At 40.1% G+C, this 15,899-nt stretch overlaps 1 protein-coding gene across 2 annotated transcripts in view; it reads left to right on the forward strand.

The window, feature by feature from the left end:
* The window catches only part of LOC120785061 (protein diaphanous homolog 1), a 92,667-nt gene that overhangs the window by 24,102 nt on the left and 52,666 nt on the right, over window positions 1-15,899 (forward strand). For both annotated transcript variants that reach the window (XM_040119379.1, XM_040119380.1), the window contains 12 exons: window positions 95-158; window positions 856-995; window positions 1,351-1,456; window positions 1,648-1,758; window positions 2,006-2,124; window positions 3,386-3,502; window positions 6,091-6,206; window positions 8,204-8,268; window positions 9,936-10,115; window positions 12,654-13,190; window positions 14,882-14,996; window positions 15,160-15,168. In XM_040119379.1, coding sequence (XP_039975313.1) covers window positions 95-158; window positions 856-995; window positions 1,351-1,456; window positions 1,648-1,758; window positions 2,006-2,124; window positions 3,386-3,502; window positions 6,091-6,206; window positions 8,204-8,268; window positions 9,936-10,115; window positions 12,654-13,190; window positions 14,882-14,996; window positions 15,160-15,168 — 1,679 coding nt within the window. The remainder of the gene's footprint in view (window positions 1-94; window positions 159-855; window positions 996-1,350; window positions 1,457-1,647; window positions 1,759-2,005; window positions 2,125-3,385; window positions 3,503-6,090; window positions 6,207-8,203; window positions 8,269-9,935; window positions 10,116-12,653; window positions 13,191-14,881; window positions 14,997-15,159; window positions 15,169-15,899) is intronic.

A 15,899-nucleotide genomic window follows, 5' to 3' on the forward strand; every position in this document is an offset into this window, starting at 1 on the left:
GTAAGACACTCAAACCATACAACAGCCAACTGTACTTTATAGCAATGTGTTAGTAACATCTTTCCATTTGTCTGCTCTATCTTCTTTCAACTAGAATGATGGGAGTGAAATGCCAACATGAGATCATTCGATGTCTAAAAGCCTTTATGAACAACAAGGTAAGACACTTGACTGTTTCTTAACTTGCATCAAAATACCTAATCCTTTCTTTGGTAGAACCGGTAATGGAATCATCATTAGTCCCTTTTCTGTCCTTGTCTGTTGTATTGTAGCAATTCTTCCACTAGAGGACATCATGAAAACAATGAGTCCAATTTTGGTCCCCTCATTACAGTGAATGCAGACACTGAATACGCTTGAGAATGATTTGAGTATTTTGTGCAGTGATGTGTCTAACCCTAGGTAATCAGTATAAATCTATTCAGAATCTATCATAATTAATAATTACATAAAAGAAATTAAGTATAAATGATATGGTATCAAAGAGACACAAAAAACTGCACTACTTTTTTTTATATCTTAAAGTAACACATAGTTCTGATTAACTAAGATCAGTGTCAGAACAGCTAAAAACGTAAAGGTACAGACCAAAATAATTTTAAACAAAAGAGCAGTACATCAGGTAAATTGATACACCACAAAAATTGTTGAAATTTGGTTTTAATCAGATTTTATCATTAATGATGATTACTCAATTAGTTGTAAATTTTACAATATAGGTCAGTATTTTTCTGATGTAAAAACTATAATTTGAACCGTGAAAGCCCTGGTTTTCTCTTGCCTGCAGAAAAGGAACCCTGAAGAACTTTACCTCATTCTGCTTTCTCTCTTCTGCCTTCCTTTCTCCCCCTTTAGTATGGTCTAAAATCCATGCTGGAGTCAGATGAGGGAATTCCTCTGCTGGTCAGAGCCATCAACCCTGCAGTGCCACATATGATGGTGGATGCTGTCAAGCTGCTCTCTGCCATCTCCATTTTGGAACATCCTGAGAACCTGTAAGCATTAGTGAAAGGTTGATAGCATGCCATTTAATAAGCTGAACATGCATAAATCATTGCCAACTCTTCCCTACAGTTAAAGAGTGGCACAAGTCTAATATGAAGTGTTACCCCAATTTACTAATTTATTTAATGAACTGCTCATTTTGCTAGCAACCTAGCATTGAGATTAGTAATTGAACAATTGCATATCATAATTCTTTTTCACCTGTATGTCAGGTTCCAATAAAAACTGCCAAATAAAGTAGCACAGTTCTTTCTGCATAAGGTTTTTTTTCATGGCAAATACTTATGTATTTTTTTAATGTAGCTATATGCAGTAACATTTTATATAACTGTCTATTTTTCGCAGTCATGAACGTGTTTTGGAGGCAATTACAGAGGAGGCTGAGAAACGGGACATTGAGAGGTTTCAGCCTCTCCTTGCTGGCATGAACAATCACAACATTGCTCTTAAGGTATATACCTCACACAGATGCACAAATATTAGAAATCCCCTTGTGTGTTTTTGTTTGACAAACAGCACTACTTTGATGCATTCTGCTGTGTAAAAGATGTATTCAGCTGACCAATATTGTTTTGTAATACAGTTATCATCTCACCAGTTAGTCTGAATTGTAAAGCTGACTTTATGCTGTGTTTTTGGTAGGGTGGGTGCATGCAGCTAATCAACGCCTTGATCAGCCGAGGAGAAGAGTTAGACTTCAGGATCCATATCCGCTCTGAACTGCTAAGACTGGGACTCAGAGACCTGCTGACGGTACAGAAAACACTCCTTTGATCTTTCTCTCAAAGTGACTCTCTAACAGCACACATTTGCACAGCCTTACTCCTCATGTCTCCCTCACTCTTGATGCCTCTGTCTTGCTGACTAGCTGATTACAACTCATATGCTGTAAAAACTTTCTCTCAACTGTCCAAACTCAATGTTTGATTGTCACACTCTTCCTGTCATTCTCCCTCTTACCTTTTCATCCCTCGACTACATCCCATCCCTCTCCCTGCAGGAGGTGCGGATGATAGAAAATGAGGAGCTGAGGGTGCAACTTACGGTGTTTGATGAGCAGGCTGAAGATGACTCTGAGGACCTCAAAACACGTCTTGATGACATCCGCATTGAGATGGAATATCCTTCCACTGGGAAAAAATTGTACCTCTGTAGAAATTCAAGGTCTACTTTTTGCCGTTGAAAATGAAAAGTGTCAGCCTGACAAAATTTACAACCTGGTTAAAACATAATTTTGCATACTCATAGTTTTGTGTTTACATTACTTTGCTAGCTTGATGAGTGACAAGAATAACCTTCACTCGATTTGTTTTTCATAATGAACAATATATGATTCAGACAGACACTATATAGAATCATATATGTTTAAAAATGAGTCAGCTATCTATCCAAAAGTTCACTCCTTTCTACCCCTCTATTATCAGTCTGACCCCTTTCTTCGCAGACAGGGGAAAAATTAATATTTTCTGTAAAAAAAATTCTACATTCGAAATTCATCTTTGCCAATTAGCATCTCACAGACATTAGCTACTGCAGTGCTGTAAAGACAGCAAAACATCAAAACGTCGGTGGACATATCTGACCACTTTGTGATAACAGTGGGACAGCTGGACCTGAAACTGATGCCTTAATAGCTTCATGCTATGCAGTTATGGTTTATCCCAATAGAACCAAGCCTATAATGACATTGTCTTGATTTAACAAAGCTCTATATTTAAAGAGAAGGATGCTAAGTATGTTGTTTCGTCTTTGTCACACAGCGTGTACTGTTTTCGGCTCTTGTACTTAATGTGACATCCAGGATAGACAGGTTTTCAATTAAAAAAAAAGTCAACCTTACTGTAACAGTGTACATTTCAAAAATGGCTCAAAAACCAGTTTCACCAACTGCTGTAATACTTTTGTTGCTTTTGACATAGAGTTACATTTTCAACACTAGGTGTCTCCCAGGGTTATTCAGTATAAACACAATCTGCCTGTCTGACTGGCTGTACATATAAACAAAGAGGTAATGTAACACTGTAGGTCAGATCAATTTTGAAAACATAAACATACCTCTCTGAAGGAGCTGATTAACAGTTGTGTAAGACATGTTAAGATTACATCACACTGTCGCAACACAACATAAATTAACAGATGGATGACAAGTCTGGCATCTGACTGACTTGTATGTCACTAAAATTCGGCAGTGCACAAATGACAGTGTTCAGTTGTGTAGCTCCAAGCCTTGTATCAGTAATAAATACAGGGAATGTTGGTGCAAGACTATTCAGAGTTATGCTATAGTGACTGTTGAAGATGTTGTTTATGTTGTATTTAATATTTGTCTGAACCTCTTCACTTCATTGTGCTGATTGAGCCTTAATTTGTTTTGCTTCAATGATGTGAGGGAAGTGTTTGAGATCCTGGTCAACACTGTGAAGGACTCCAAAGCCGAAAGCCACTTCCTTTCCCTGATGCAGCACCTGCTGCTGATCCGTAATGATTATTTGGCCAGGTAGCACACATGCACATATATACACTCTTACATGTCGATAATCTCTCACGCTTGCTCCCGCTTACATATTCAAATCTTCACATAGCTGATATATTGATATAATTCTGTTTTATGATGATTTAGTTTTCACTGTTTTATGGGTAATACAAACTAGAATAAGGCTTATTGTTAAAATGTTCTCAATGATTGGGTGCGTTTATCCTACATGAAAAGAAAATGTAATGGCTCTGTTCGATCATCATATCATTTCACACTTCACTGTAAAGGTTATACAACCATAGTCCACCAGAGTTGATGTAATTTTTACACAACATATAGGAAGATATAACACACATCATAGTAATAACAATCATAGTATTCTGAGGTGAACAGAGAAAAGCTGCATGTAGCACAATGCAAAGTTGCAATTTCCTACATTAAAAAATGCCAAAATAACTGTGACAAAAGGAGTATTTAGGAAGAAGTTTCTTCCATTTCTTACGGAAAGGAGGGGAATGAATGATTGATTGATTGAATGTCAAGATGGGAGTAAATAGTGTATGCACTTTTACACACAAATAGTATGTCCACTTTAACACCCAGCAACACAAAAAGGAAGAATGTTTTTCTTTACGTAACATCGCAGAAAATGGGTAAGATGCACAAAATCATGCAGGCATGCACATATTTGATTGAGTTAGTTGTGTTGTCTTGATGGTATCAGACAGGCAGGAAATTTGTGTATTTTTAGCACAGTTTGGGGAATTAATTATGAGGATGGAAAAGGTAGGATGGGCGAAACAAGTGGTCTCAGGTGAATTATTTTTACCCCGTCTTCTGTCTCTTCTGTCCTTCCTTTTCTCTAATCCTGGTTTCTCCATCCAGGTGATCTGGTGGAAAAAAATAGATGTGGTCTGTAATGGCTTCCACGGAAAGACGGGAAGTGAGGGTGGGAGGGAGCGCTGTTGAGCCGCAGAAAATACAGCTTGCTAATTACTGAGATTACAAGAGAAGGGAGATGGAGAGTGAAACAATAATGAAGAGGAAATTGAAATCTGAGGTAAATTGCTAGGTAGATGTTAAGAGAATGAGGGAGGTACATATAGGGAATGGCAGGGTTAGCATTTGTGTGGGAATTAATACCTGCTGAGTACCTGCTGGTCTTGCTGTATTTCAATTTCAAATTGAAATGGACTCCAGGGAATTTACACAAATGCACTCATATAAATGATCATACTTATTATAGTCATACCCATACTATGCATGACCAAAGTCTGTTGAAGTGGCTATATGCAAGTTTTTGCTATTGCTGCATAGCACACATTAGCATTAACAGCTGTTTACTTACCAGTCTAGAATGTTGAGAGTTCACTTTTAAACTTCATTCTCTCACTCTCCAAGAGCTGTCTCCAGGGTTGTAAAGCAGTGTCGATGATAACTCTTATTTTGCTTCTATTTCTATCACTTCTGTTCTTCCACTGAATTTAGGGCGCTAACCAGCTAGCCACGGCCTGATAGGCCCATCTCGTCACTTTTTGATAGCGAGTCACTGTAGTGTCCAGTCTGCCCCCGGTCCAACATGAGAGGATGAAATGCTGCTCAGAGGGCGTATTGTAACCTCTTGTCTTGTAAATGCGCCATTGGCTGAAGCTCTTGGCAAGCGACCCTCACCACCACCCGCTACCGGCAAGAAACCACGTTTAACAGCATAGAAAACTTACATATAGCCCCTTTAAGGGCTTAATAGATGTAGAAAAATTCAGTGACATCTGTATATTTAGTGTAGGATTCGTCAAAATGAATATAGCCTTATGCCGACCAGAAACATTTTTCAAATACTCCTAATGTCTAAGTTTAATTTGTTCAGGGTTTATTCTGTTCTCATGAAGGGTGTCAAAATTTAGGATGTAGTCAAATACAATCTATTTCACTTTGACTTAGTTTTCCAGAATTACACTAGATGTCTCTCTCGCTCCACAAATAAATCTAAGCTTCACAGGAAAAAAAGTATAGTGAAGGATTGGAATAAGTGTTAGACAAAGGCAGGGTGACTAAGAGCGACAGGGGAGGGAGGGAGACAGAATAAATAAAGTGTTGAGCTTGTGACTGTGGCAGTATCTAATGGGGTCAGGGAAAAAGACACCTCTAAAATTGAGTGTCTGTGTGAAGCTGGCTTGATCAGACAGGATGCTGGGCATACACCAACACACACTCACAAACACAATTGCACACAATCAATCTTTGTGACAAGAAACTCAAACTGTCATTCTCACACAGACAGCCAATTTCAGATGCAGACAAAGACAAAGTGACAAAGCATGTGTGTTCACACATTTATCTGAACAAATGAACTCTCTTGCTCTTTGTCAGTCCCATCCTCTTCTCACATAATATGCCCGACTTCTTGTTAAATGTAGAATACACTGGTATTGTAAAATATATACATATATGCTATATTTGTCATTGTGGACACAAAATGCAAAGTATATTGCAGAGAGTGTCACATTCTTTTTCCCTGCACCACAAATAAACTATCCTTCTCCATCGTTACCCTCCTTCCCTCTCTCTCGTCTTATCTTCCCCTTTCTTTCACTCCATCCTACCTGCAGGCCTCAGTACTACAAGTTGATAGACGAGTGTATCGCTCAAATCGTGCTTCACAGGAATGGAGCGGACCCTGACTTCAAGTGCCGTAACCTTAGCCTCAACATTGAAGGCTTGATAGGTGAGTTGTTTGACCAGAACACACACATGATCGAGTTTTTCCCTTCATCTCTCTAGACATGGTGCCTTCTTGCCCATCACCCAACACCATTAACATTTAGAGCTATTACCATGAACAGAAAACATCAAACATTGTTGTGCAGTACTGTGTGGGTTAAAACATTCAACCATATTTCACTACCGCACTCCAATCACTGACAATGATGAGCAATTTTCAAGTCCACATTCTCTATTGACATGGTTGAAAAATGTGCAGTGGCCCAGAAACACCACAAAGTGGAGCCAGAGAGGGAGTGTGCATTAGTATGGGATAAACTGTACTACAGGTTCTACAGTCATATGTCGGTGGCATAAAATTAATTTTATCAAGAGGATAAAAGCTTTGTCAAACTAAGCAATCCCAGAATCTTATTTCCCAGTAAAGTTGATGAGATTTCTTTGCCCTCTTCCAGTATTTAATCCCTGATACAGAACGCTAGATGGTAACTTTCAGGCACTGGTGGTGGATTTATTAATACAATAAAAGTCAGCAGTGCCAAGGTACATAAGTCTGAAAGCATCTCCTATGTTTTAGTGCCTGTCAGGGAGATACAAAATCCCTACAAGCTACAGGGGTGACAGACTTTTCTATGCAGATCAAGAAACTATCATGACAGCCACTGAGCCATGCCATCTCCTGTCACTTTGTTGAATACAAACATTAAATGCTGCCTTTTCACCAAAATATAAGTGTTTTGGTGAAAAGTGGTGCACACCGGTTAAGGTGCATATAGATTTCTGAACTTGAGTGACAGCTCTAAACGTTGACTAGGAATCACTTGCTGACTATTGAAAACTAAACCAGAGCAGAGTTGGAGGTGCAGGCCATGTCTCAAGAGTTCAATACTCCTTAATGGCAGGTCTGCGTTGGTCACCGCAGGAGGCTCTAATTGCACTGCTTCTAAATGCGTCCTGACACACACACAGGATGGCTGGCCTCCTTTAAGACTGCCAGAGTTATTATCGGTGGAAAGCAGCCCAATTCTGCCCTGCATGCATTATTTAGTGTTTTTCTTTGAACTCTGAAATTCAGCACAGTTTTTTTTCCCCCACATTCTGTCTCCCTTAGTGCTCTCTATTCGAAGTTTGTCCCATTTAGCCCAGCCACCCCCCACCCTCCCAATTACACATCCAATAACCATGTAAACTCATACACAAATGCACACTGTGAAATTGTATGTGGGTTGGCATATTATTGTTGATTCCATCATCTGGTTCTCATTTTGCTTTGCCTTGCTTACAAGCTTATCTAGATATACAGAATCTTGAACAGTGTCAACTCCTTTTTCCACTAGCAATATTTCCATTTCAACAGAAGTCTCGCACTTTATCTCACAATCTGTATGATTCACTTTTCTGAGTTTATGTAATGTCTTCATTTTGTATTTTAGCTTTTCAAAGCTCCTCTATCTCAGCGATCTATCTGCTTAATCCCCCTCCTGGGCATCATGATTAGCTGTCTTTGATCCAGTGACTTTGTGGCAGTCATCTTCATGTTAATTAGCTCCTTTACTGCACATGCTCGCTAAAACCTTTGGCACTGAACCACCTGTAGTCCCTGCAGTTATACTGTAAAAGTACCCTGTTGGTCAGTCTGTGTCCTTCTCACCCTGTCCTCTGCCAAGCAGAATCTCGTTAATGGATTGTTCACAGTGTTATATGGTCTCTCTTTTATTTTTTTAAATTCAGAAAAAGAATGGGTGAATATAACAATTTAAAATAGTAGTAGTGTGATAAGGGGAAACCAGGGAGACAGATAGAATGCCTGCTCTGTGTATGTGTCTGTCTGTGAATGTATTTGTGCACATAACATGTGCGACACTGAAGGGTGCAATGTCTTCACGGCCAGACATGTGCAGGTATGTTGTCTGAAACCCTAATCTTATCCACCTCCCTTTTTCCTCTTGTCTTTTTTTCTTCCTCTTCCTCCCTTTTCTCTGTCATTTTTTTTGTCCACAGACAACATGGTTGATCGGACCAAGGTGGAAACTAGCGAAGCCAAAGCCACTGAGCTGGGGAAGAAGGTGAAATACACACAAATGTATTCATGAATACACACACACACACACACACACACACACACACACACACACACACACACACACACACACACACACACACACACACACACAACAGTGGCATACAATACACGCAGACATACTTACTTGTCAACCCAGAAGTGCAGAAACAATTACAATCATATAGACACAAAAGACAATCATACATTGTAAAATCTATCATTTTTCCCCTGACACTAACAGACACATTGAGCTTGTAATGAAATTCTATGTGACCAGTATCTGGCTGACATGGGATGACAAATGAGAGGAGTAACAGAGCATGACCAAGAGAATGAGCATACACATGTCTGACATCCAACCGACATAGAAATATTCTTACGGGCTAGGAAAAAAACATGCACATTCACACAAGGGGGTAAATGCCTTGATTGCGGGTTGGTCCTACCCTGATGTTTCTTGCCAAGTAACAGGATAAATGCAAAGAGGGGAGGTGAAAATTAGCCTTCATTCTAGCACAGACAAAGACACGCACACACTCACACAGGATCATATCCATTGAGCGTACTTACATCCACAAAAATACACATTACATGATCACACCTGGGTTCATTTTCGTTGACCACTCACACAATAAGGCTAGCTGTGCGTCATGGGGTAACTGCATGCAGTTTCTCTGGCAGGAATTAAGGATGAGGCTATCAGAACACTGAGAGCAACAGTAAACAGATCTGCTGTCTTCAAAGTAAACAGCCGTGCGTGCGTGCGTGCGTTCGTTCGTTCGTTCGTTCATGTATTCTTCTGTTTAAATACTTTTATCCTGTTTGTCAAGTGTCCTCGAAGAAAAATCCTTGAAAATTTATTAAATTTATAAAATTAAAACTAGGGATAAAATTTTTCTCTAGCTCTTTTTTCTTTATGGATGTGAAGTCTTTATAATAAAAGTGAGAAGTGAGCTCATACAAGTGCACTGAAGCATTCTAACTCAATAATTGGCACTAATTTGCAGTGTAAATTATACAATGAAACTGAAAGCACTAGACTGCAGGAAATGGCTTCTACGGGTGTTTGAGATATGAAAACTGCTGCAGCTTCAAGAGAGAGGCTAAAAGCTTATGCATGCACACACTTTGCTCCCATGTCTCATAGGAGAACCTCAGTGTTTTGGTAGCTTCAGGATTGTATTTACTTGATGTTTTACAAAATGTTTTACTTCTCCTCAGTCAGCCTTTAAATGACTTGTTTTTAAAAGGATTTGGCCTTTGAAGACTTCTTGCTCAACCTTACTCCTGTGGGAGTGCCCCTCTCTAAATTGCAGCAACACTGTATTCATTCTTAGTTCTACTTTTACACAGCCTTTACTTTATGACAAGAATGTAAGTTGCACACAATTAGCTGAATATTCATTACACACACATACCAGGGCGGCCACTTTCACAAGTGGCACAATTCCACAGTATCTGTGCAGTCAGGTTACCAGTGGGATATTTTTTTTTCATCTGCTTGAAATCTGAAAACAGAAAAACATTGTTTACTGCCCTCATGATAATGCCCCTTGAAAGTGGCTTTTACATAGATATTATGAAGTCATCGAAATACTGTTCTTAGCACTTTTCTTTAGGATACTGTGCCTGACTCAGTCCCTCTCTATGACCCTTTACATTACATATTAGCTGGATGCAGAGTTGACGGCACGCCACGAGTTGCAGGTGGAGCTGAAAAAACTGGAAGGTGACTATGAGCAGAAGCTGCGGGACCTGAGCCAAGAGAAGGAACAGCTTGCCTCTTCTAAGCAGGAGCGAGAAAAGGAGAACCAGGGACTACAACAACAGCTAAGCACACTGAAACAGCAGGTACACACAAACACTGACACACACCCACCTGTCAATGTGAGCCTCAATGCCTTTTTAATTCAAATAAATCTAAATCTAAATAAAGGTTTTTGTATTTTTTACTTAAGTAGTAGTAATGAAGTATTGAGTTAGTAAGCTTAATGTGACCACTTATTTAAACAGGTTGTTGATATGTGACTTAATCTTAAACACCCCCTGTTATGTGGATGAGCCTGATGATAATGCACCTGAATTAAAAAGGTTAATATTCTTCAAATCTTTTGATTTCAGTTATAACCCTGGTCTCCTTTGAAAGGTAACTCTTTAAAGTTTACAACCAAATAGTCAGAACGAGTATAAGAGATACTGGACCAAAATTACAGAGGAACAAACATGGTAGAAATGTAGGGTTTTTTGTTTTTTTTTCTTTTAAGACTTTCCTGTTTTTTTGTTTTTGTTTTTTTGTTTTTTTTTTGTTATAAAAAAAAAAAAAGCAAGCAAGACCTGTAGTAGTACCTTTGTGTGGAAGACACTTTGGAGCCATAGCCACAAGTCTGAACCAGTTCTGTGTGAACAGCTGTTGCATTGATATGGGGATCCTAAAATGCTTTACAAAGATACGATAAGGAGACTTAGAACTTTCATACAATGTATAATTTGTCAAGGTAGTGTGAAGATCGAGTCTGATGCAGACCAAAACATACCCTAAAGTAGTGCTACCAAAGTGTCCCACGGATGGAACTGTTTGTTTTAAAGGGTTAAAGTAAATGCCCAAATTCACTGAAATGTAAGCAAGTTGAACCCAGTATCACACTTTAAGAAATCTTTGTGGCAAGCTGACCAGCTCAAACAGTATTTCTATTATTACTTCATGCCATTGTTAACGTACAGTAAAAGAGGCAATACATTAGGACAGAATCAATAAAAATTGAGTCAGGTGATTGAATCGGTCTTTTTTTGTTGTCCTGGAAACACACAGACACAAAACAGAAACTTCTGCTAAAGCTGCAAGAAGTAAAATATTTTGAGGCTTAGAGAGATACAATACTGCAGAAGTCTAAGCACTAAAAGTTGTCCAACATCTATGCACACCCACACAAACACAGACCCCCCCTGGCCTTAAATGATTTAGCAAACTGCTAGCATGGCATGAAAAGAAGAACAAAATCTAAAAGGATATTGTGAGAAGAAGCCAAATCCTTCAGAGATTAAGAAACTCAATAAAAACAGGGAAAGTGGGGGAATGGGAGTATAAAGAGTGACTAAAAGGGAGAAGACAGAAGAAGAAAGGGAAAGGATGGATCAGGGACAAACAGAATTTTTTTAAGGCCAACATACACATGCAGGGTGTTGTGTGCACATGTGCGCGTGTGTGTGTGTGTGTGTGTGTGTGTGCGCACATACAGTAGAGAGGCAAATATGAGGATTGTTTAGCTGTCAGTGTCCTGCTGCCACACCAGCTGGACTCTGCCTCACAGTGACACCCCAACTCACAAACGCACCAAGTGACCCAGAACAGTCTGACTCTGTGCATGTGTGTGTGTATGTGCGTTTGTCTGTCAGTAAGAGAACTGCACAGCTTCCAAAATGAGCTTCATCCAAAGTGGCTAATGCCAGCAGTCATCTTCTCAAAATATGCACACGCAGTTGTCCAAAGCATCACGAGCCAGGCATCAAACAAGCTTCTCATACTAAGATGGCTCACTTTCTCTGTGTTTGAGGCACTGCCCATCGAAGATTTCTTCACATGTAGAGATCTCTCACTGTTCCTCTGTGTGATGCTGTTCCCAACTCTTTATCTGCTGCCTCACTAAGAAAGCTTGCCTCGTAGGCCCTTTATGTCTGTTAATGTATTCTCCTAACTGTCCGAGGAAACGGCACAGTTTGTTACGCTGCACACAGACACCCTTTCACACACATACGTCCCCGCTGTTTACACTTTACACACCTCAGAACACGTACAGTAAATAAACTTCTCTTTACATGTACTCTTTAAATCTCATATAGAATATTCTCATTCAGCTCCTAGTCTTCTCTCACAGCCCAATATTAGCAGTCTAACTTTAATGACTTGGACAGTTTTCTCAAGAGTTGTTGCCATACTTATATAAATACTTAAATCAGTATTTCAGTGAAATATTGAAAAATTGATTTCACCCTCACTTTTAATGTAAAATTTTGTCCTCCTCTTTAAAACTTTTTCTTTGGAATTCCTCTGTGGACTTAATTCCCCCCTGCTATGTTTTTCTCTCTGTGCCTTGTTCTCCATTCTCTCCCCATCTCTTCCGAAACACAGTGCTGCCCAGGCTAATCCCTCTCTGTGTTACTCTTTCCCCCTCTTTTTTCTCTCGAACTAATCACTCTGTTGGCATGGCTATCCATTGGAAATGGTGGAAATTGCCAAATAAAATTAATGTCAAGAAATAAACAGAAAACAACAGTCAAGACATCCTAATATGATAAATAGCTGTATATGGTTTGATTATATACAGTACTATGTCCATTAGTCGATGTTAATGAAATTTTATGATAACGTATTATATCCTTACATCCCTGCAGATTGAAAAGCTGTCTAAGGATCTGGAAGATGCCAAGACAAAAGCTGTCACAGTTAGTGTTCCTGTGCCAACACCTGGTTTGCCCCCTCCACCGCCCGCCCCTCCTCTCCCTGGCCAGAGTGAAGGTATGCCCCGTCCACCTCCACCTCCGCCGCTACCAGGCCAAGCAGCCATACCTGTTCCCCAGGCCCCACCACCTCCTCCTTTACCAGGTCATGCCTGTATTCCTATTCCTCCACCACCCCCTCCCCTTCCTGGCATGCCAGGACCTCCACCCCCTCCACCCTTACCTGGCATGCCAGGACCTCCACCCCCTCCACCCTTACCTGGCATGCCAGGAATGCCACCCCCCCCACCCTTACCTGGGATGGGACCTCCACCACCACCACCACCGCCCGGGTTTCCTGGTATCCCTCCTCCACCACCATTTGGCATGGGAGGCTGGGGTGCCCCCGCACCACCTCCGCTGCCTTTTGGGCTCCAACCTAAAAAGGATTACAAGCCTGAGGTCCAGCTGAAGAGAGCCAACTGGAGTAAGGTCAGTCCTGAGATAGATGGTTAAATGTGTTATAAGTATTCAAAGAGCAACTGCAAAATTGTCAGTTTATTAATGTGGTCATGTAAAAATATTGTGAAAAAAGGAAAAAAAAAGCTATTTTCTCTGATTGCTTATTCACAATTATGTCCTGCGTTCATTGATTTGTCATACGATATAACTAACCCTTTGCTCCTTTGGAAGAACTCCTATGTAAAATCTACATTTTGGTGGCTATTTCTTGCTACAGATGCTTGGTTGAATTAGCCCCATGACAGCTTTAGAAATTTCTCAACTAGCTAGTAAATGTTTTTTTCATAAAAGTCCTGTTTGCTTATGATTGTGATAATCTCTATTAATGTCAAAAATCACACCAGCATTGAAAATTAGTAAGTTTCTCAGCTGATATAACATACTGAAGATAATGAGCATTGTGCTCATGTAAAAACAGTTAGGGATTTTATTGTAAATAATTCAAACATAATTTAAAGGTTGATGCCAAGTTTTACAGTACAATTTGAAATAGCTCAGGGTGTGCTTTTGTGTGTGCAACAGTGTGAGAAAAATGTGAGATGGACTTGCATGCATACGTGTATCTCATGACTATGTGCTTCATGTTCTTCTCCTCCCTCTCATCTATGATTGTTAAAACATCAAAACGGCCCTCTGTCTTTCTTTAGCCTAAAGCTACTGTTTAATGGCTTCAGCAGACTTCATCAGCATTTAGCCTCTCTCTCTCTCTCTCTCTCTCTCTCTCTCTCTCTCTCTCTCTCTCTCTCTCTCTCTGGTGAGAGTGTTTGACGAGGATGTCACAGAAATTGCTTTTTAATAAGCCTCCTTCTTTTAACTGCACCACTGAAAGATAATTAAATTGCTGCTAGAAAGGACAGTATTCTTTTGTAATTTAAATTAACTTTTTTTTCTGGCTTGGTCTCATCCTCCTTTTTGCATGCTCTCTTCCTTTCTTTCTTGCTCTTTCAGCTCAACCCAATATCACATTTCCTTTCCCTACTCTCTGGTTTTTCCATCCCACATTCGCATCCCTGAGGCTTTGTCCATAATGAAAGGCCTGATATCTGTAAATTTACTTCTTCTGCTTTCTCACTTGCTCTCATGATTTCACTTTCTCTCTTTGTCTTTTCCTTTGATGAGAACACTCAGAAAGTGGAGGAATTACATACAAAGTTAATTGTGACTTGTGATTACAACAGAGAGAGCGTAACACCGAGAGAAAGAGAGAGATACAGAGAGAGCACCTGAGTAAGGGTGAAGAAAGAATGAAGAGGGTGAAAAGAAAGTGAGAAAGTGGAAACCCCTGTATTTCTTTGCGTTTCTGTGTGTGAAGCTCTGAAGCTCAATATGCTTTGTTGTAGAGACAGGGCGAAAATGAGAGAAAAGGACTATTTGTTCCTTCTCTCCCTTTTTTCTTTGTGACGTTCTCCTTCCTCCGTCCTCGCCCCTTCCGTCTACTACCATACTGGTGCCTCTTCCTTTTACTCTTTTGTGTCTTTTCTACTACAGTGTCTTTTGTTCTCTCACCTTCTTCATCTGCTCATGCCATTGTTTGCCAGATGCGTAGATGACCATTTTTGGAAAATTTAGTCAATTTGATGATATGGTAATGTAAAAGATACATCTCTTTCATTTTTCTCCTTCTTTCTCTCTCTCTGTACATACTGGCATTTCTCTCTTAGATCGGAGCTGAAGACCTCTCTGAGAACAGTTTCTGGACCAAGGCAAATGACGAGCAATTTGAAACCAATGAGCTCTTTGCCAAACTCACCTTGGCCTTCTCCTCGCAGACGAAGAGTGAGTTTGTGGCTTTTGTGTTTTTACTACTCTGGTTATCATGTTGTGTTTCACAGTAATAAATAATGTCTTTCTCTGCTTCTCAACTCTCCCACATCCCCTTCGTCTCTGCCAAACTCAATATCTTCATAATATTTCAATCCTCCTGCTCTGCTTCCATCAGCCATCAAAGGTAAGAATATCACACACACACAATTCCATTTAGTTGTTTTTTTACACATCTTCTCCAGCCTTTTTCACCTTTCTTTTTCTCTGCTTGGTGGACACACTGAACATTTACATTATTCAGCAATGCTGTGTCAAAACAGCAACTCACATGAATTCATGAATAAACCACCCACACCAGTGTTTGTGTATGTGTTCATCTTCTCAATGTGCCCATTACTTGTTGTGCAGAGACAGAGTGCTCAAAACCAGGTGAAATGAATTGGGACTTTGGGACAGAGGGAGAGATGGACAAAGGGAGGAGGATAGAGGGAGGGATAAGGAGAAGGTCACTGATGTCCTTTGACTAGCCACCTGCTGTCCTGGCACAAAGCGCTGACACACAGGTGTACGCTCACACATGCACACCTGTCCACTCCTATCACCTTGTCCCAGTGTCACTGAGCCTTCTGCTCTAACTCGTCCATATTCATATCATAACCAGGACACCAGAAACCCAGACAGACAGTGGGTATGGGTGTGTATATAACCATCTGACCTTCATATTCAGTATCAGTACACATAGACACACAGACTCTTGCTCATGTCATATACATAAACAGACGTGTGCATGCACACATAGCTGATGCTAGCTGTTGATGTCAGTTAAATGTCAGTGTTGGCAGCTGTCCCATCTACATTCACCTGTATGGCAAATCCTAACGTCCGCCTGTCTCTCCTTAATTTACCCCCCTTGGC

This window comes from Xiphias gladius, chromosome 23 (assembly GCF_016859285.1).
Source record: "Xiphias gladius isolate SHS-SW01 ecotype Sanya breed wild chromosome 23, ASM1685928v1, whole genome shotgun sequence".
NCBI lineage: Eukaryota > Metazoa > Chordata > Actinopteri > Istiophoriformes > Xiphiidae > Xiphias > Xiphias gladius.